The sequence below is a fragment of the Cottoperca gobio genome, chromosome 11 (assembly GCF_900634415.1).
Source record: "Cottoperca gobio chromosome 11, fCotGob3.1, whole genome shotgun sequence".
Classification (NCBI taxonomy): Eukaryota; Metazoa; Chordata; class Actinopteri; order Perciformes; family Bovichtidae; genus Cottoperca; species Cottoperca gobio.
The window spans coordinates 7,369,992-7,391,792 of NC_041365.1; the positions used below are offsets into that span (position 1 = coordinate 7,369,992).

Consider the following 21,801-nt stretch of genomic DNA (forward strand, 5'->3'; position numbering starts at 1 on the left):
AGATAAAATTTGATAAATTGTCACAGAAAAGTGTACCATCAGATCTCCCTGTGTAAACGAGTGTGTGCTCCCGAATGAAGTTTTCTTTCTGCTTTTCGTGCATGCTTTGGAACAGGAAGATCTTATCAGATTTCATGCCATAAATGTGTTTACGCGACTATCTGGGAAGCACAAAGGTTTCGCTGTACGTCTCTAATATCCAAATAAAAGGATGTGAGAGGAAATCCAGCAGGGAAACATTAAACCAAGCTTTATAGTCTTATTATTTGTGTTACATGTGGCTGTCTCTACGTTGGTCCTCCAGCTTATATTAGTCATTCGCAAACTAATATAAATTAGGCAAAAATCTAGGCCAGGATCAAATCACTGCTTGTAATTTATGATTTAAAATCAGAAAGCATTGCTCCAGATTTGTGCAGAGGAATAATAAAAACCCACAACCCCAGTGTGAGCAGGCCTGTATTTCATCAATGCATCGATCGATTCTTCCAGCTGTGATCTCACTGAGTAACTGGGACAGTGCAGGAGCTGTGTTTACTGTTTGATCGTGCAGGAAGAAATGTAAAGAGAAGTGCTGCCACCTGGTGTCGGCCCAGACAAAGAATCAGATGGTGTTTTAATCCTGATTGTGAACAGCAGATGGCAGCACCTTGAATCCACAAATCAATAGAGATCACATTCCTTGGCAGGAGAACCGAGAGAGAAAATCAGATTTAAAAGGATTCAGTGATGAAACATTTGAAGGCGGTTGGATTATGTTTCTTCCTTTTAAAGGTTTATTTGTAGATGCATGTAAATCTGACTGCAGCTTTCAGTAAATATCACCCGATCACGAGGAACGCGTCCCTCTCGCTGTGCTGTACGTCACCCTGTTGTTATCCTTAACCACAGGTGTGTCAGTGAGAACTGTGTCACTGTGCAAACTGTCACACACTCTTACATTTGTTTTTCTGAAACTCTGTTGCAGCTCTCAAAACACTAAAGCAACCCTCACATAATTGTTTACGATGCAGATACACTTCATTTGTAAAATACAAAAACAATAAAGCTGCCATAATATTGTAGCATAAAATGAAATGTGATTTTTGAAAGGTTATGACACTTTGCTCGAATGTTTAGCGTGAGAGGATTCAGACTATAACACGATGATAGATACGTCTGTTTAACACATAATGCAAATCATTTGAAAACAGTGTAGTCCATGTTGAGATTAAACCATTGCATCCTTTCAACCCTAGATATATTTTTGTGCTAAGAGAATCATGAGTTTCACTCGGCAATTGTGCCAGAGATAGAACAACTGTCATTAAATTGACATTTAAAAGTATAATGTGAAACTATGAGCATGAGCAGATCATTAACAGGGCTATTATAGTAAAAAATACAATCATTGTTTTGGATGATGTGGAATACAAGCATGCGTCAGGCTATTTTGGTGGCGCCTTGTTCTAGTTTGGTGTAGAGTTCTAAATACGAAGAGTCACAAGAGCAAGGGGAAATAAGTAGACAAAAAAGGTTAAAGCAATATCAAAGTTTTATTCTTAAAATGTAGTATAGAGAGGAACAGTAGTACAATTCAGACAGAAAAAAGGAGAATGTAGTTCCATCTTTGAAAACCTTTTGATAAAAACGTAAAAAGAGTAACCTGAATTTGCTTTGTGTTCGGAGGGCACTGAGGCGCGGCCCGAGTTTTGCATCACTGTTAAAGTTCGAGAGAAATTGAAAAATACAACCTTTAGCATCAGCGTAAAAAAATACAGCTGGGGAAAAAAAACCTCTGCTTTACATCTGTAGTGTTTTTGCTTAGTTTTCGTGGGTTAATTTTTTTTTTATTTGTCCATATAACAAATACAGCATAAAATCTAAAATGATACATCATAGTTTTGAGTTTCATTCATTACAGTAAAATCAGTAGAATGGTAAATAGTATCAAAAGAACAAACAAGACAACAGGTTGGTGTGATGAGCAAGCACACGGCGTGAACAGAGCGCGACGGAGAAAGGTTAAAGTTCATGGAAATAAACCACCACGTCAGGAGGTTTGGAGCTGACCGTCCATGTGTTCCATTAAGTAAATCCACTAGTTAAATAATATCTTCTTCATATATATATATATATATATTTATATTTATCTCATATAATCTCCACATATAGATATATATATATATATCCGTAATATAACCCCTCCCACAGTGATTTGAAGGTAAAAGTGACACGAAGAGGATGAATATCTCTAGGACTTAAAATATATCTTCTTCCACGAGAGTAAAGGGAAGTTACACATCTTCTGTATCATTCGCACTTCAGTACATACTGTAAATTCCACTGCATATGAACAGATACTGCTGTTCCAAGGTTTTAACCCACAAACAATCTGTGTTTCTTTAGAAAATATGTGCTTAATGAAATAACAAAGGAGAAAGGAAACATCTGTGGAAAAGACAAAATTATGTATCTAGGGTAAAGTGAATGATTCTGTAGCATAAAAACATTTAAAAATCTCAACAATTACAGACACGAGCAAGGATTTTCTACACTAAGCAAGTTTTCACCTGGCTTTTCTCATACATCATAGTTCAACAATAATTAAAAACAATTTTGGTTGGACAAATAGAAATTAACAGTCTTGATTGCATTTTGGAGTCAATATATAATATTAAATAACAAAAAACAAAAATGTCTAATAAAAAAAAGTTGCGCATTGGAAGAAAGACACAACAGTTTATATAGTTCCATTCAGACCCGCTTTTCGGGAAGCGAAGAAACAAAGATAAAAATTATTTTCATGAACACATAAGTAAGTGCATGTCTATGAGGCGCCATAGAGCTTCACTTTTTGTGGAACAAAGTGTTTTTCTACCTGGCAGACCTAAAGAAATAAAGACAAACTTGCATCAAATTAAACCGATGACATGTTGTTACCTTTTACACGTGAGAAATGGAGTTTCTTTCAGACTTACACATCACACATCATGATTTTCTGCACACTTCTTTCCCCTCACAACCAACGTTCAAGTGATTCAAAATATATATCTACTGTATTTACTTTACAACTCAGTACCAAATATAAACAAACGTATACAGGTATTGATGTTGACTTAGGTCCTCGAAATTACAAGTACTGCCGGTAGTTCTACAAAATGGTATGTGTGTGTCTCTGTGTGCATTAAATAAAATAAAAAGCTTAAAAACAATGGCAAAGCATACCTGATAGTCGCCGTAGCACAACAGTGTTCTATAGTTTAAGCTGATTACATATGTATAACTGAGTCAGTTTAAGCTTTATGATTATAAACATCATATATAGCCAGTAGGTCCAGTATTCTGCGACAAGCATTACAGCACCAAACGTTTCGTCATTTGGCAAAATTCAAGCTTTAAGTGAAAGTCAAATGCTTTTGTTTAATAATAAAGTGTTACTGTGACGCCGTGATTTGTATAAAGCTAGCAATAACATTTCCCCTTGTACTTTCGCTTTTTTTATTTTTTTTCCATTCATCTCCCCCCCCCTCCCCCCGCTTAACAAAAAACCTCACGTCGTCTTTTCTTCTTTTTTTTTTTTTTTAAGCATATTCAGTAGTTTTTGCTTCCTGCTAAACCTTGGTGTGCGGTCTGTTTGGCACAATATCACAGCCCTCTTAAATTAATCATAAATATGGCTGTGATACATTAGAGTCACAAAACAGATTTTTTGGTTCCAAGATTTTTGCAGGGAAAGAAAAATAATTTGAAAAGAATAATAAAATATTTTAGCGCATCTAAACAAGATCTACAGAGCCATTTAAAAATCTTCCTGTGGACAATAATGCTCTTCTTCTGTGTACTTCTACAAGCACCACGCAATATACTTTCAGATTGTGCAGAAAGCAACAGCAATTACTGTGCCTCTGCTTGCAGACAAAAACAGAAATAAAAATGATTGATAAGACCATAATAAGCTCTCTTCATAAATTAAATAATTAACATTTCGCTTTTTTAAATGATTGGCCTATCCCAACTCAAAAACTACATCATCACCCTGACCAACTCCCCCCCCTCCCCCGAAGAACAGGAAATAAAAATACATCACCAAAAACCTGATTTATCATATTATTCGTCGATAGAATCTTTCTCTTGTGGGCTCGGGGCCCAGAGTTGGACACATTTTAACAATAATAAAATCTGTACATCTTGGAGTTCCCACTCTACGAAAGCCTTTTTTTTTTGTTTTTAAATCCATCTCTTTGTCATATACTTGCACAATTAAGTAACCTCAAGGTTTGATAGCACTTTGGAGTTGATTGTTTACCAGCTAGTTTACATATATATTATAAACATCAACTTTGTTTTCGTTTTGTATCTCAAGCTTGTTAAAATTCTTAGTCCTCTTCCGGGGCAGCACCAGCGTTGCCCTCACCCCAATTTGATTGGTCGTTGTCGGTAGGCTCCTCCCCATCCAGGTCCTCCCCTTCCTCGCCTTCGAAGTCTTCGTCGCGAGGAAACTCCATGCCCTCCATGGCCTCCATGGCCTCCAGGCCCTCCTGAGTGGCCTGGTGCGAGTCAGCGCAGTCTGCACAAACACCGTAGCGACGCGAGCCGTGACGAATACCGACGCTGGCTGCAAGCATGAAGATCTTCTTGCACACCATGCACTTGTACTTTTTGTCCTTCTTGTGCACCTGTAAGAGGGATGGGGAGCGAGATGGAGACGGAGAGGGTTGAGGAGATGAGGTCAGTCAGGTAAGTTGCCATTTGAAGTTTGGATTCACTGGTCATTTTAACTACTCGCAGGGTTAGTACAGCTTTAAGCACAATGTACCTAAACTAAATGCAAACAATAAAATGTACAGAAGTCCTTCGTACCCAAAACAATCATTGTATATTGTTACTGTGTATATTAGGTGTTCATATTAACTTTGGTGGTATTTTTGGATGGTTATTTAACGCTTAGCTACATGCGGTGCGCTCGGAGACTGGTGTGACGCCAGGAGACAACAAACAAGTGACGAAGAGATTGTTTCATTTGAAATATTTAAATAGTTTTGGTTTGCATGAGCGATTGCGTAGATAAAGCAGCAGAAAATCAGGCATTATTCATGGAGTATATTAGAATTCAAGCATATTCCTAACCTTGAACACATACCTGTTTGAAATTAAGCATTTTCCAACTTTTCAAGACGTTGTACAAACCGTTAAATGTTACATCGACAGACATGTTTGGGAAAGAACACCAATACATGCATTTCCATAAAAGCCAAACTATTCCTTTAAAACACTGATGAAGTTTAAATACGGAGCATTAAATTCGAGGTAGTACTATTACAAGTTTGGCATTTCTCTACACAGGGAATCTGAGTAACACAATCTCCATTTAGCTCTAAGAGTGTGACAGATTACATTTTTATGTACCAGAACAATGCCTGCCTGTCCTTTCAAGTTGTGCTGCCAGTACAATGATACAGCCTGAGATGGTCTGTTTTGTACCACTTTGTGAGAGCCTCTAAGATACTCCCTCCATTAGAAAACAGATATCATGGCCATAAATTACCGTATTGTAAAAACATGCGCTCACTCCCTCGAGCAAAAGCTGCCCGAGACAAACCATGGGGTGGAGTGCAAAGATGTGAGGGTGGCCAAAGCGCTGTAGTGTTTGGCAGAAGATGGTGGATGTGCCTCACATGGTGGTGTAAAAGAGAGGATCCTTTGCATATGTGGACTCACCAGGGAATGTCTCTTGACGTGCTCGCGGCGGGTGAACAGCTTGCCACAGATGTCACAGCTGAAGGAGCGCACGCCCGAGTGGATGATCAGGTGCCTCTTGAGCGTGCGCCGGTGCTTGGCGATGTAGTTACAGTGGGGGCACTTGAGCTTATTGAGGGCTAGGTGTGAGGACTCGCCTGGGTAGAGACAGAAGAACATGCAGATGAAGTTATTTAGTCACACACACAAATTGTTCAATAGCAACACCTGCCAAAAAAAACTTTTCTACCCGGACCGGGCAAAATAGACTTCCTGCACCTTCACTAATACACACACACCGTAAGATATAACGTGTTGTTTTGCTTATTTGTCATGTTAAGACCCAATATATTAAGTGCTGTCTTGTCACCTGTCATGTCTCGCTTCCCTAAAAAAGAAAAGAAAACAACCATGGTGTTGCTCTTTGACTCAAGATTTCTTTTCTTTCGTTTGACTGGAAGAACAAACTGGAGATGGAAGACAATGATCATAAAAGCTACATTTGTATCGATAGATCGTCTAATGAGAGAGGGGGGTGTGTCAGGAACCAATATCCTGTTTATCAAATCCCCGAGTTAGGATGCAGTAGCCATTAGACAGAATAAGACACCACAAACTGATGCATCACAAAAAGCCCCTTCAGTCAAAGTTTGTTAAACTGCAGAGATAGAAACGAGTTACTGTGCCATGTAAACTTCACCCTCCGGCTCCGTTGCTAAGTAACTGTCTGCAATGTTGTTGGAGGTCTCACCTCAGCGACGTTAGGAAGGATGCAGATTCATATTAGAAGTGAATGTGTAAGATACTGAAGAGATCATCATTGCCAAACTAACAGCTGTGATTGCAACTGGAATGCTTTTTATAAAGGAGGTACAACTATTAATGTAATGCCTCATTATATTAAGAAACTGTCAATGTGCAGCTACTTTACATAATCCCAAATGCTAATTACCCAATACTGCAAAACTACAGCTGCTAAAGTCAACACGATTCTGGATATATTCCATAATATGGACGTCAAAACACAACAAAATACAACTCCTTTATGTACCATCGATCAAGATTGGGTTTTATACTACTTAACAACGAGAGAATATGGCATATTTTTTTATTTCAGTGTCTAAAAGAAAGCACTCAAGTTGTCCTCACATCAACACAGATGTTTATGCGCACAAGCTACTGGCCTTACAAGTAAATAAGCAATCTGTTGATTTTGAAAAGACTCCAAACAGAGTGGCTTGTCTTCAGGGTTGAGAGAGAGAGAGTGGGGGAACAGGCTTTTGTTTGAGTCAGGGTGCACACAACAGAGACGTTGCCAGAGCAGGTTGCTAGGGGGAGGAAGGAGGAGGAGGGTTGATGAGAAAGCAAGGTCACCTGTGTATTTCCTGTGCACGAGTGTTTGTTGTACACCTTGTAGACGTGCGACAACCTGTTGATTTCAGCAAATCAAAAGCTGAAGACTTTTGCCGCTGCCTTTTATTAAATGAAATACTTGATATCTGCACTGTGGCTTTTATTCTTCTATTCTAGCTTCTTTTAATAGTTTTGTTCTCTTGGCTTTTTAATTAGTTTTTTTTAATGTCCTTTTATAAATGCGTTTCTTTTCCACTTTGTCTCGATGCTTTTGATGTTTTATGCAAAGCACTTAAGCGCTGATATGTAGAGGTTTAGGGATGAAATTTAATTTTCACTCTCCGTCATTACACATACAGAGCAGACAAAATGAGTCTTCAGAGGGTCTAAATTCAACACTAAATCAGCTCCTCTACAGCCTTTGCACTGTGGGAAAGTAACGTCCATCAACAGCACATTCAAACATCTAGTGTGTTTTTGTATGATGATTTGCATACATACTTACAATTTGTGCGTAATATGGATTTAGGACACACCGCCTTGTGTACTGTAGACAATGGCCGCCTACTAACGCCTACTTCCCCACCACCCAGTTTAAGCAAATGTGTCTGGCCTATATGAATAAAAATGATTTTAGTAATTCCCATATAGTTTGTAAATAGATGCGATAACGTAGATCATTGTGTAACACGATCATGCAGGTCAGCTACGCATTTGAACGCTAGTTTAACAGGAACCCTTAATTAGGGTGTTTGTCTGATCTCTTATTCAAGGAGACATTCTGACTGGACTGCTCACACTCATTTGAGAAGATGCATTTTAGTTCAAGATTCCAAGTTTCATCGAAGCAGCCTGGTGTTTTTTTTTTATTTTTTATTTTTTAGCAGAAGTCTAGCGAGTGCGGCGTCTTACCATTCTCCCAGGACTCTCCTTGCTGTAAGTCCTGGATGATGCTATACTGGATCTGATTGGCCAGCTCTGGGAAAGGAGGAGGGGGACAAGAGAAGCGAGAGGGAGAAAGAGAGATGAGAGGTGGTTGAGAGCCTGGAGGGGGGTTACACAACTCACAACCGCCTTGTGTACACAACTAACCACTCCCAACACGAAACAATTGAAGTTTCAGTTAACAATATAGGCAAACACACACACACACACACACACACACACACACACACACACACACACACACACACACACACACACACACACACACACACACACACACACACACACTATATGTAAAACAGTGTGTTCCCCAGGCCAGGGGCAACAAACTAATGGTATAACCAGGACTCCAGCAGGGAGGGGGTTAATTAGAGTCGAGCCTTCACACCGGCTCAGCTTACACATAGCTTTTGTAAGCACTTCTGTGTGAGCACCTGTGTGTGTCCGGTTCCTCCAGCTTCAGCGCTTAGAGCCCATTAAAGACACGCCCCTGTGAGTGTGTGTGTGTGTGTGTGTGTGTGTGTCCATTCTCCCTGGGTCAATATTTGAAATAGTGAGGACAGCCCCAGTGAATTAGAGTGGATTAGGGAGGGTATGGACTGCCCCTGGCAGTTTTGCACCTCGTAGGGATTGGGCAAGTTATTGTGCCTTCGTGTGCACGCTTCAACAGACTAGACTAGTGTGTATGCAAATGCATTTCACCTGCTCTGTGCGCAGCACGCACCCTTTATACAATCCAACAGAGTTGTTTGGAGAAAACCCAAGAATTTATTGGCCATGAGCTGTGGGGCTCAGCATGGTAAGAGCAGACAGTGATGGCAAAGTACTTAAATCGTTGAAACCAGCCTTCACTTTCAACTGTTTTTCCACACAACACTAGCATTCCTGTCACTCTGTAAACTTCTTTCAGACATTTTCCCAGCAAAATGCTATAAAGATCATGGTTACAGCCTCTCTGTACGTGAAGATTGTGAAGATATGTCAAGATTCTTTATGTATAAAACTGAATAGCTTTGGGTTTACACCATGGCATTTTAAAAGGACTACATCCAATTAATAAAATAATCTGTAGATGAATCCCTAAAGCCCTGAACAAACACATTTAAAAAAAGAGGGGGGGGGGGGGGGGGGGGAAGTACACATTTTGAAAGGAAAGACATACTAAACAGCAGAAAGATTACCCCCATTTGGGCTACTCTGTTTCCATCCTTGGAGCATGACCACACAGATCAAACTGAAAACCCAAACGAGTTACATCACTCAGGGAAACTGGGACAGCTAATATTGGTGGAGGACTGGTCATAGGCTCGGACAGAAATATGCAAGCCAGTGACGACTAATCGTGCACGGTCTAGTTTTAGAGAGAGCATCTCACAAACCAAAAGATGAGTTTTTGATGCTGAATCATGTCTGCAAGCAAAGCAATAAACCTTTCTAGTCTCTTCTGCATCACTGTGTTTTATGTAATAATCTAATAACCCACAGTAAACATTGCTAATACGTATACATATGCATACTTTTTGCTTTGTAAAGCAATATGTCAGTAAAGCGTAACTAACATTTGAGACATTATGTGACACATATCCAGAGCGAATCACATAAAATGAGCACTGAATAAAACATAAGATTAATCAAGCTTAGACAGCAGAGAGAGGCTGTGGGAACAAACTGAAAGATATGAAAAATACTTCCCGAGTGAAACATGACATTACTCTAGTAGAGTGCTCCGACGCAACACATACAGTTTTACTCCATGACACAGCAGCTTTCTACCTTAAAGTACTTAGAAAACAATACAGAATATTTCTTTACACACCACTGGATCCCACTTCGTCGTACAAAGTAAAGAATGTCCTAGAACCTGTACGCAGGGCTGGAAAGCTTTTAGAGTGTGGAGAAAAATATGTCTACATTATTGAACATTTATAATAATAAATTCAATTGTAGACTGGGAGGCAGGAAGAGCTCACGTTTTGTCCCATCTGTCTCAACTTGTCTTAACAGAAGGACAGAATAAAAATTGTTAAAGAAATCCCTGTAAAAAAAACAAAAACACATTTACTTTACGGCCACAAAACCTCTGAACTACAACTCAAAGTGTTTGGAAAACACTTTTCTGAACTGAATAATGCTATATACACAGTATGAGGTCACTGATAAACAAACAGAAATAAATGCAACTTCACAATTTTAATATAAAACTACGCAAATTGTACATTTCTAGTGGCTAAAACATTAAAACAAATGGGCAAAAATCCCTCCGCTCACCCCGACATCAAACAGCATCAGGATAGTGTGTTGCATGTTTCTGCCTCTCACACATGTTAAACAAGAGAGAGATGGACATATATATTTACAATTTGAAGCCCTTATAGAGACTAAATATTCAGAGATCTATATTTAAACTGTTAACATAGAGTACACTGTATGAATGAATGGACTGTTGAACACAAAACTATCATTTAAGGGTAAACAGTTGCCTTGAAACCTTTTACTGTGCCTAACAGCCTACTTGAAGTCCTAACCATATCTTTATTTGGAAACGTAGTATACATCAAGTAGAGACATGGAGCTAAACAACAAAGACACATGAAGAGGAGAAGGTTGGAGAGTTAGCACACATGCAGACAAACTCAGTCTTTAAGTGAGCGTCTCTCTAGGCCATAACAACACCCTGGATCACTTTGTGCACACATTAAAAAAAGAACCATAGGAGGAGTTGGAGCCACTAACAGCATTCAAGTGCATTTAGGGACGCCTGGGGGGAGAAATGTTTCCCCTGCTTTCTTCATTTCCCTGCATTAGGGAGGGCTTCTCTCACTCACAAACTGTAGTTCTCCCTTTCTTTCTACACACACTCTGCGCCTCACGCATCCCCTCCCCCCAATCCATACCACTCCACTTAATATGAGATATCATTAGGGTTACATGGAGCGCCACGCTTAATGGGGCCAACAGAAGGACACGGCTGGAGCTGAGAGAAGAGATTACGAAGAGCGCTTCACTGTATGTGGATAGGATGAATGGAGTGATGGATAGATTAAGGGACAGAGAAAAATCCAAGGTATCAAAAGGGCTAAGAGAAAGTGAGAAGATGATGATGTGCAAAAGCTTGATCAAGCAATATCTAAAAATTGATTAAAAGAGCAATAGTTCATCGGGATTTAATGTTTTTGCCAAGCACAGCAGATAAGGTAGATAATTCTCTCTCTCCAACTCACTCCAAATATCGCCATTTTATAATTTGCTTCGATAAAACATTAAAGCATTCCCATCTGAACCCCTTAAATTGCTTCGAAATCAATCAATTGGACCTAAAATATAAAGTATCTCGTCATTTCATTAGAACGAGTCTCAGCAGCGATGTGGAAACACACCTCTGTGCCGAGACAAAGCACTCCAGGTGGTCGTAACGTTCCTAAGCCCCCTGCTCTGGAGTGATTAGTGGAGATCATGGCTGGGAGTTACTCAAGTCTTGGCTGTGCACAGCAGGTTAAAAGCTTGATAAGCAAATATCCTGTTAGGTGTCACAGCAGGAAAAATCCATTCTTTGTGTGTCGTGATCAATAATTCGATCATGAAAACTAGTGATCATGCCAGTGTTTCCCGCTGCGGGCGGCCACAGCTTAGCATTGAATCGGTGATCATGGGTGTGACATGATTAGATCCGTCACTATTTGGTGTCAAACCTTTTTAATAAATGAGGCAATGCTGCCCCCAAATAACAAAACAGGTGCGATCTTCCCAGAACTAGATTAAAATAATGAAACATTTCACAGGCTGGCAAACAGCAAAGAGAGGATCAAATACTAAAGCCACGTGACCCATCAGGGTTATCCTCTTCAGCTTCCACTGACCCCCTGGTGGGTAAATCATTACAAATGCACTGTGTGGGAACAGGAATTGTTCAAACCTACATCATTTAAATTTGAAATACTCGTAAATACACAGTCAATCAAGGTGTCAAACACTGATGCAATGGTGACGCCATAAAAACAGTGTCTTAGTTTGTGTGTGCATCATTTAGCTTCAAGTAAATGTTGGAAGAAGAAGAAACTGAATGTCACAATAATCTCTGTGATTAGAGGTTAAACTGATGGCAATGCGGGAAAGGGTGGGGCATTAAGCTAGCTAATGATATTACCTGACATAACTGGGGGTATTTTCCATCTAGCTTTAGGCCAAGTATTCAGACATATCCACAGTTACGTAGACGAGTGCACAGGGCCTTTACATGGACGTATATTGGTAAAGTTTAGCCAAAGGGTTAGCTGAATATTTATACCATTGCATTTCTCTCACAACATTTCTGTGATTCCTTTAGGATCTTCGAATTGGTCATAATAAAAAGTTATAAATTAATCTGAATTCTTCCTTGACGCTGTTCTTTGCATGTCTAAGTACCCTTTAGTGAATAAACTCATTTAACTGAATGCTCTACACAGGTGTACACAATGCAGAGGCCCAGAGTATTGTATCTAATTCTACAAATAGTATTATACTAATAATATTATTGTAGCCTAATCTTTATCTGCAATTGTGCCAAAATACTGGGAACAGAATGAAAAGACAAGCAAAAAAGAAAAGTGAAACGTTCGAGTGTGGATTTAGAATTGTAACCGTTATGAATGAAGCTTTGAAACTTAGGTTCGGTACAGCCCTAAAGATGAATTTACGTCACAAAGATTGAGCATGCACCTCAAAAGGGAAACTGTTCTTTTTACTTACAGTATACAGTGTGACTAATAGAAATAAGAAATTCATGAGTTACCGGTGAAAGCTATTCATATATTATAGGGGAAAGGACTGGGCGTGGTGAGCATGTGAAGTGTGTTTGGAGGTACAAACGTGTGTCATACCGGCATTTTCAGAAAGGGAGGAGAAGTCCTCTCTGGGGAAGGAGGCCGAGGGCTGGATGAACATCCCCTCGTCAAATCCCTCTTCAGGCTCTGGTGGAAAGTTGTACACAAAACGGCGTGTGGTGGTCTGTTTTTTCCTCCGTCCGCTTCCCGCCGCAGCATCTGGGGCTTCTCGCTTTATTGATGCGGGTGCTCCTGCAGCGCCACCTGTGGCTGGCTCGTTCCAGATGAATACCTGACCGCTCGCTGACCGTGTTTCATTGGTCTCTGCTGAATCAGACGAGTTGTCATTGTGGTGGGTCCAGTTACCAGAGGCTCCGGGGGTCACCAGGGCACAGCCCTTACCCCCAACCCTAGTCACCTCTATGTCGCTGGACTCCTCCTTCACCCTGCCACCTTCGTCCTCTTCTTCCATTGATTCCTTTCCTTGATTGTTGCTGGCCTTGATCGACAGCTTTGACAGGATGCTTGTGGCCCAGAAGTTGCTTGGCTTCCGATCCAGCCCTCTCTGTCCGTCTTTGGACACCGTCTGCCTTTTGTTGTAGTCCACCACCACTGAATCAGGAGCCTCCTGCTTGATGCTGATATTCAGGGCATCCTTTATAAAAGCCCTACATGAATGTACAACCTCTGACATCTGGAGGTAACTTGCAACAGACATCACCTCGATGGCATTTTGGCTTGTGAGCAGCAGATTTCCAGAGTAGAGAAAGTCGAGGATAACGGAGAAGCCCTGCACAGCAGCAACATCCAGGTGTGTGACCGTAGCCTGGTCCTGGGCCTCACTCTTGGTCAGACAGTAGAGGGTTTTGAAGTAGCGGCTGCCCGCTACCAGGATGTTCTTGTGTGCACGGAACATCTGGCCTGATACGACTATGTTGATGTCGCAGAGGATGCCACTTTTGCGTTGCTTGTCCAGCTCCTGGAGAAGCTGGTAACAGTAGGAGTTCTCATTGGGCTTGTTGCGGTAGTCTTCCTCTGAGCAGTTAGTGGAGGGGCTGCCGTTGTCCGAGGGCCTCATCATCTCCTTTTACATGAAACAGAAGAAGTAAGAGAGAAGATTGTTGAAGATTTGTGTTCTCACAAATAATTTGCAAAAGCACTTATAAGCAAAGGTAACTTCCTGTAACTCTGTCTTTACAATAAACAGACATACACCCTCCGGGCTCGCAGTGTGGCATATGCCCTAAGGGTGAAACAGGTTTGACAGGCTCCTGTTACGAGGCAGGTGGGAAAGAGGCAACGAAAGGTGTGTTACTTTTACGCTGGGTAAAATTACCTATCCCTATAAGCAATTTAAACTCAGTCCAAAAAGAAATACGACGCTCGGCCCAATGACAGATTAATAAACTCTGAAAGACTAATTTATCATATAAAAAGGGAAAAGTATTTTTCTTTTGTATTAAACAGGAGAACAATATACTTATACAATTATACATTATTAGACTGCAATGCTTTCCCCAAGCCATTGTAATGAGTTGATTTACTGTAAACGTTCCCACAAGGTGGCTCACCTATTAATATTTTTAACTCATGACTTCCAACATTTTCAAAAGAGTAAAACATTTTTTACAAAGAGCACAGCTGTAGTGATAGTTGGGTGAAAACTTTTACTCAATCAAATGTTTAAAACATCAGTGACACCTCTTACTCAAAAGACAACATATCTTGTGGCATCAAATAATTTGATAAATTAGCATCACTGCTCGTTTGATCGACTATTACTTATATAAATACAAAACAGTTAGCCTTTAAAGAACTTTGCTCAATGGGGCTACTACGAAAACCGTACGCTTACTGTTCAAGTTGTAGGTAGATGGAATATTGTATCCTTTTAAATTCCATTTATGCAGAAATGCAAAAAACTTAATTAACACTTTTTCTTTTGTTCAGATATCCAAGCAAAACAAAAAATACACCACCAAGCAAAAAGAAAAGCAAGGGGCATCATCTATTGCCATTTTCATACATTTTGAAGACCATTGTCCATCAGAAGTCCTCTTAGAGAGTTGAAAATCATCTTTTGATAGTTTTTATTCCCCCTTCAAAAGCAAAAGAGGTGTTTTTTAATTAATTTTCCAGAAGCACAAGTTAAGACTCCACACAAGAGAATGTCTTGGTTTTAGAAAACCTCCAGACAAAAAGGCAGATGTTTATTTTGTCATGATAAATCAATACATTCAAGATTTGCAATATTCAAGATTTTAAGCATATTTAGCTTCTGTATCTCTCTTTCATTTGGAAACTAGATGTAAAACAGGCCATAATTAGACCTGGAGGAATGGCCAGCCAGTGTCCAAAGCAGGACACAACGTGGCTGTAGGATGGGAGGGGAACTGGCAGAAGCATAGAACTACCCTGTAACAGCCCCACTCCCCCTCCCCCCCTTAACAGGGCAATGGGCCAGCCTGGTACGGAGCAGCGAAGAGGGGAGTATTTACATGTGTATGCATACACTTAAATATGCACATATACATAATACACAGCCCAATAAAACCCAAAAATGCATATACACTCTGCATGTGTAGAACTCTATATTAAAGTTTTACACTTAATCACACACACACACACACACACACACACACACAAACACACACACACACACACAGATGCAGCAACATAGAATTTACGGCTCATTTTAGAATTGCACAGCAGATGTCCTAATCCAGAATAATTCACATTGCTCGAGCACTGCATTTTTGCCCCCGCCTACCACCAACATGCGCACACATGCATGTACACTCACAACCACACAGAAACCAAGCTGCCTACACATACACACAGCTGGGGTTTCAGCTTGAGTAATTCAGATTAAATCCATTTCTCTGAGGTCCCCACCCATCCCCACCCCCGCACCCTCCACACTGCAGCTCTTGTCCAGGGCAGCCCGGGCACAGGATAGTATAGGGGGGCTTATCATCCTCTGCCACAGCTGGAGGGGAGAGATGAAGAGAGATAGGATGGAATAAAATCAGAGGCCGAATAAGGGAGAGATTGGGAAGGGGGAAAGTGGACGTACTTTGCAGGCTAGGAAAAAAAAAAGAGAAAGAAAATAATAGAAGACAAGAGCGCCGAATTGTAGAGTTCTGAGAATCAGAGTTGATAGAAATGTGTGAAAAGAAGATGAGAAATAGTGTGAGCATAAAAGAGAAAAGCCTGATAACACACGCACAAAGAAAAGCGAGTGAGAGCATGAGGCAGAGATTGAGAGAGCGAGACCTTGAGCCTCGAGAAAAAGGGCGGAGGAGAAAATGTGGAGCAGAGGGGGACGGAAAGCCAGCATGATAGAGAGAAGGAGTTGGTCACCCCATTTTAGCCTTCACAATAGCCCGTGTTCTCCCCGAGGCTCATTGTCTACTCACTGTAGGCTTTTGTGAAAGGTTTCGGCACTCACTCTCTTATTACACAGCAGCTCCCACTCGCAAGCATAGAAAGGAGCCAGAGTGCGTGTGGGTGAGGCGAAGAGGGTGGGGAGAGAGGAGAAAAATTATTCCATGATATACACATCAAAGCCTCTGGAGGGGTATGTTCATCATGTTGAGTACTGTGGTGAAATAGATTGGTGTGGTGAAGGGCAGGAGTGCTATCACAACAAGAAGTGTTGATGTGCTTTCAAGTTAGATTGCATATAGGTCTGCTTAGATTTTCTCTATTGCTCTCCTCTTTTGATAGGTCTAGACCAAACAAGCTTTCAACTATCTGGACAAACTCAAAGATGAATTATATTTAGCATCCAGCAACAAAAATAACTATAAACACATTAGTCAGAAGGTGAGGGTTGAACTGAAAAAAAAAAGAAACAATGTTAAAAATGGCATAAATAAACAAGCACCTGGGAATTTGCAGAACTGTTTTATCTTTTCAACTAACTGGCCATCCCACCCCCACAGCTTTTATCCATTATACATAGCAAGGCAAAGGGCCAGAGAGGTAAGACTTTGCCTGGCAGTTCTGATGAGAGTTGTGTGCATGCGTGTGTATGCATGTGTATATTGGAATCAGACTAGGACAGCCTGGTACTGGATAAATTGCTCCATACTGGCCTCATCAGCAGCAGCAGCATCATCATCATCATCATCCTTTCTCCAGATGTGCCACGTGTGAGCTGGGAGCTTAGAACCAGCAGACCAACCCTGCACAGCAGATGCTGGAGGCAAAACCAGCCTGAGCCAAGACAGAATGTGGGGACAATATCAACCTCCCCTGTTGTGACGTGGCTAGGTTTTTATTTGAGCCAGAGTTGGTAGGGGTGGAAGAATGAGAGTGCAAGAGAATCCAAGAGAGCTCTGGGGAGGAAAAAATGCTTTGATCTAGGTACAGCGATGCTTTAAAATCTACCGCGAATGGCCAATAACAACTGATTTACAGGTGGATTAAAGAAACCAAGATGGTCATATATTCAAGCTTATTGAAGGACTTGCCTCAGTTAGACACACTTAACAGAGCATGTGATACAGCACTGTCCCCATGCAACATAATGAACCACTGGAGCCAGTTTTTGTTTACCTTACATGTTTGCCTCCTTCCCCTCATTTGTCTTCCCCCACAAACCATCAATCCAGTCCTGTGATCAGCCCAGCCCTGAGGCCAGCTCCACCGGTCCTTTCCTAACTCAACTACTGTAGCCTTCCCTCAACCCCCTCCTCACCCAAATCAGTCTGTCCCCAGATGCTAGAACAATATCGCAGTGTGCGTTTGGCTCAAGGTGTGGGAGGGCTGCACTGAGTGTCTCCCGGCCTCCTAACAATGCTCTGACAGAAGAGGCAGAGATGGAGGGAAGAAAACGAGGGGAGCGTAGAGTCACGGATGGATTCAACAAGAAGAATTCTCCCTCTGGCTCCACCACACCCCCTTCCCCTGACCTGTGACCCCCAATAAACATCTCATCTATCTGGCAGACACCAGACCGCAATGGGTGGGTCCCCTTTTCCATTCGGGGTGACTCACTCTTAACAATGAGTCTGGTGTTTATCTCAACTAAAACAAGGGGGTGAAATGACTTGTATAGGTACGGCATTTTTGACTTTCCCCCCTGGGGATCAATAAAGTGTTATCTTATACACCATTTAGACCAACACAGCGATGCAGGTAAAACATTTGTTTGGCTGTCAAACTGCGTGAAGCAGTGGCTTCATTAGCCTCATCCTGGGCTGAATGCAGGAGTTTGGTGAACAGGTGTCTGTATTGTGGATGGAATTAAATTGGTTATTGACGTTCAAACAAAGAATGAAAAAGGGAGAGAAGAAAGCACAGAGTTGGGGAAGAGACAAAGAGATAGTCTATGGAGAGGCTGGATGAGGGGAGAATTAAAAATTAAACTAACTTTGTGTGGTAATTATGCAATATATATTTATGGAACTATGTTTGTAGAATATTGTCTCTGTACAGGGTGACAAGGGATTACTCCGCGGCAACCAATGTCGGTTTAACACACAACCTTTTAGCAATTTGAGAACAAAGGAAAACAGTTAGAGAATAAAATTGATTTATATAGGTCCGGGTATGTGATCTAATATTTGATCTAGGAGAAACAATGGATTACTTTACCATAACTTTGACCCTTTACCAGTGAGCATAGGGAACAATCTGAGCACAAGACAGTGTCTAGAGAATTAAGGACAACAGCCCCCTTCTCCAAGGAGACCCACATTTACCACAGCTGTCCTGGTGTGCTAGGAGTAATCGAGTTAGCTTTAACGAATGCAGCAGAGGCCTGACTAACGTCAGGAATGGGTGAAAAGAACAAGACGTTGCCTCATAACACCATAATTGCCCTTTAATGTATTGCGTCACAATGCTACCTTACTTAGCATACACTGCTGCCCATTATTTCAGCAGTACTGTATATGAAGAAAATTACAGTTCTTCTCAAAAGGCAGTCATAACAGAAAAATCTAATCTGAGGAATTCCATAAAATAATTCAATAAAAATCTGAATTTAATCATTTCCAATAATAGGGAACTGGGACATTATCGTCCCAGCTCTATTCTACTTGAGGAAATGACCTGGATAACCTCTCAGTACAGTGTCTGGGGTCCTTGTTGCTAAGGAAACGCCAAACCAAGCCCCTAATCCACACTTACTGCCCTCCTTACCAATTAGAGATGTGTACAAGTTAGTGGATCACTTTAAGTCATTCTGATTAGTGATTGCGTGTGCAAAGGAAGGAACTAAATGTAGTAGTGCAATCCTCTCCGCTCACAAATTAGAGTCAAATAGCACCCCGCTCTTAATTCCTCTGACAGCCCAGACCATTGTCATGATAGAAACTTGGATGTGGAAATGTACAAGGAACAGAAAGTAATAGTAGATTGGGTTCTTTTTTTCAAAATAAGGATTGATTGGAGAAATGCCCTTTGACACCAGATTGTTCAGGCAAATATGCACTCCCTGTTTTTATGAGGTCAATGAAGGAGTACCGTAGAAATGTTGCCTACACGGCAATAAAAATGAACCCATAAAAAGACGTCATGCACGTCAATAAAGACACAGTTCACCAAAATGGCGTGGCTTTTTAGGATTATAAGCATTCAATGTACGGATACTGTCACTAACTTTATACCCGCCTCGAGCTTAGGCTAACCACAAAGTCTTTATATGCCATTAAATTATATGAGGCAATTTTCCCATATAGTTTCAGTATTGTGCATACAGAGGGTGGGGCCTTAATCACAAGATATGACAAAAAGGTATAACACTAGCGCTATTAATTCAGAAGTATGTGGATGACAGGGTCAGGTGATGTCATGTCATTCTATTTACTGACATACATTTCCCTCATTCATGCCTATTCAGAAGGTCCAGGCAAGCTGTCAGGCTCCAGGCAACATGATTTACTCCCCTCCTCTTGTCCAGTCCTGCAAGTGACACCATCTATGGATTTTGGGGGGGTCATTCTAGCACAATGCCTCTAATTTAGCTCCCCAAAGGGAGGAGGAGGTGGAGGAGGAAGAAGAAATGCGCCAGAGGTCACTCGGGACTGCGAGCCAGCAGAACTGCATGATGAGAGGCCAAGAGGAGGGGGGTTGGGTAGGGGTGCGGTTCCCCAAAGGCTGCTAGGGTCAAGCCCTTGCCATTGTATGACCTTTAGCAAGCTAGCAATCAGGACAGCTGCTGATGAAACAAAACGGTTTGCTGTACAGTGTGCATAAAAAATAAAGAGTATTCTACAACACTTACACTGTCCATAAGTTGTTGCTTACTTTTTAGTGGGTTCAAAAGTTGTTTATGACATGCAACGAATGCTTTACTGAATAGGACCAGCCTCCGGTGTGATAGTAGCTAGCAGGTGTCATACTGAAGCAGGTTTGTGTCACTTGACTGATGAGTGGGCAGACACTCACATTTTGAACGATAACTGAATCAGAGAGATTTGTGTCAGTCATACTGAGAAGTAGTTATTGTGTTTAGCCAGTCAATACTGGTTAGTCGAGTTAGCCTGGCTAGGGGCTTTCCACTACGGTCTCTGCCCATCTACCTCCGGCTGCACCGCAGAGCTACAAGCAGCTAGTTGGCTAGGCTAGTTCTTAGCTCAGGTTAGCAGGCTGATGCTAGCTAATCAGCCGGGAGAAGGGATTGTGAAGCTTAGGTAAAAGCCTATTTCCGACTTCGTTGCGTTTTAAAAAGTTGTAGAAACTGTCGTTACAAGTGAATAACAAAACAAAAAAATGGCATATAGTATGAGCAATATGTGACAAGTATTTAACTTTACGCGTAATGGACTTGAGCTAACGTTACCTGTTTGGTGGGGTCATTTCTCCCGTGCTCAGAAGACAGGTGATGTCTCAGCAGCAAGGCCCGTTTGTAGTTGCGACTACCTTTGACAAGCTCGTCGCTGTTTTTAGTGGCAATGTTGTGACACCAAGAACAAGACATAAGTCCCGTCTCCTGGCAAAATTTTAGCCATGGAAATTCTTGCAACCACGAAGCGTGGAATGAGTGTTTCTGAAGCAACGTCTGCGGTCTCATCTCTACCCCAGATTTCCTGGATCCAGATTCGCCCCCAGTCGCACCGCTTCCCGACTCCTGACCGTCGGCGTTGTTGGGACCGTTCCCCTCTGTTGAGCTATTCCCCTCCCTGGACCCGTCCTCCCCTTCCACAAAACCGACACGATCGTCGCCGTCCCCGGCTGCCCAGCTGCTCTCTTCCGGGTCCTCTTCTTCCTCCGCCTCGGGTTCCGTGCTATCGCTGACAGACCCAGCGCCCTCCACTCTCTTCTGCGATGATCCTTTAGCCCCCAGATCCCTGTCCTCCTCTTGATCCGGCCTGTTCCCGTTAAAATGTCGGTCTTGACAGGCCGGGGCCTCCCAGCTGTTACAGTTCCCCCCACCGATACCGCTGGAACCCGTTAACCCAGCTAATCCACCTCCTCGGAAAGCCAGAGACCTGCGGTTTCTGTCACCGGACATTTTTCTTAATATATATAAGAATCTTCCCTTTCTCAACAGTATCCCCCTCCGCAAAATAATGTATTTGTAAACGATGTAATTTCCGAAAGAGATGGCCCGTCGTCGTTTCTTTTCTCCGCTTTGGCCCTCCCGGTGAGAGTATGTAGGTTATGCGGAAATAAATAAAGGTTTTAAACGCATAATGAATTTCAGGGTTCTCGCTGCGTCCGCGCAGGCCCCGCAGAGGTCGAATGGCAACGACTTTCCTCCCCACAATGCACCTCGACCAGAGAAAGGGGGGTTGTGAGAGGGAGGGGGCGGCTTTTAAAGGAAGATGGGGATCTGTTGATCAGCAAGGGGTCTTTTGTGTTTGAAGGCTGCACCCATTTCCCGAATGCTTTTCATCTTTTGGCTTTACTTGTCGTCTCAGCCCATGAATGCTGACTTGTGTGCCCCATTTTAGCCCTTTGCTAAACGGGGTTACCATAATATTCCTATAGGATTTCTATAAGAACTTTTAGTGTGTCCATAACTACT

At 41.8% G+C, this 21,801-nt stretch overlaps 1 protein-coding gene across 2 annotated transcripts; it reads right to left on the bottom strand.

Moving 5' to 3' along the window:
- Nucleotides 1–1,516: 1,516 nt before the first annotated feature.
- On the bottom strand, nucleotides 1,517–21,550 carry zbtb10 (zinc finger and BTB domain containing 10). Of its 2 annotated transcripts, XM_029443913.1 has the most exons (5): nucleotides 20,614–21,550; nucleotides 12,876–13,902; nucleotides 7,984–8,049; nucleotides 5,701–5,876; nucleotides 1,517–4,658 (listed from the first exon to the last, which is right to left on the bottom strand). In XM_029443913.1, the coding sequence occupies exons 1-5, from the start codon at nucleotides 21,283–21,285 to the stop codon at nucleotides 4,359–4,361; spliced, it is 2,241 nt and encodes a 746-aa protein (XP_029299773.1). In that variant the 5' UTR covers nucleotides 21,286–21,550; the 3' UTR covers nucleotides 1,517–4,358. The 2 variants fall into 2 exon arrangements, with proteins under 2 accessions (XP_029299773.1, XP_029299774.1); XM_029443914.1 differs by lacking the exon at nucleotides 7,984–8,049.
- Between the last annotated feature and the right edge of the window lie 251 nt (nucleotides 21,551–21,801).

Bases quoted from the DNA above. Each gene is read 5' to 3' on its own strand.
- zbtb10 (XM_029443913.1), bottom strand. From the start codon at position 21,285: ATGTCCGGTGACAGAAACCGCAGGTCTCTGGCTTTCCGAGGAGGTGGA. The intron at 13,903-20,613 runs GTAACGTTAGCT...TTCATGTAAAAG, and splicing joins GAAATGACCCCACCAAACAG to GAGATGATGAGGCCCTCGGA. The intron at 8,050-12,875 runs GTATGACACACG...CTCCTTTCCCAG, and splicing joins CTCCCTTTCTGAAAATGCCG to AGCTGGCCAATCAGATCCAG.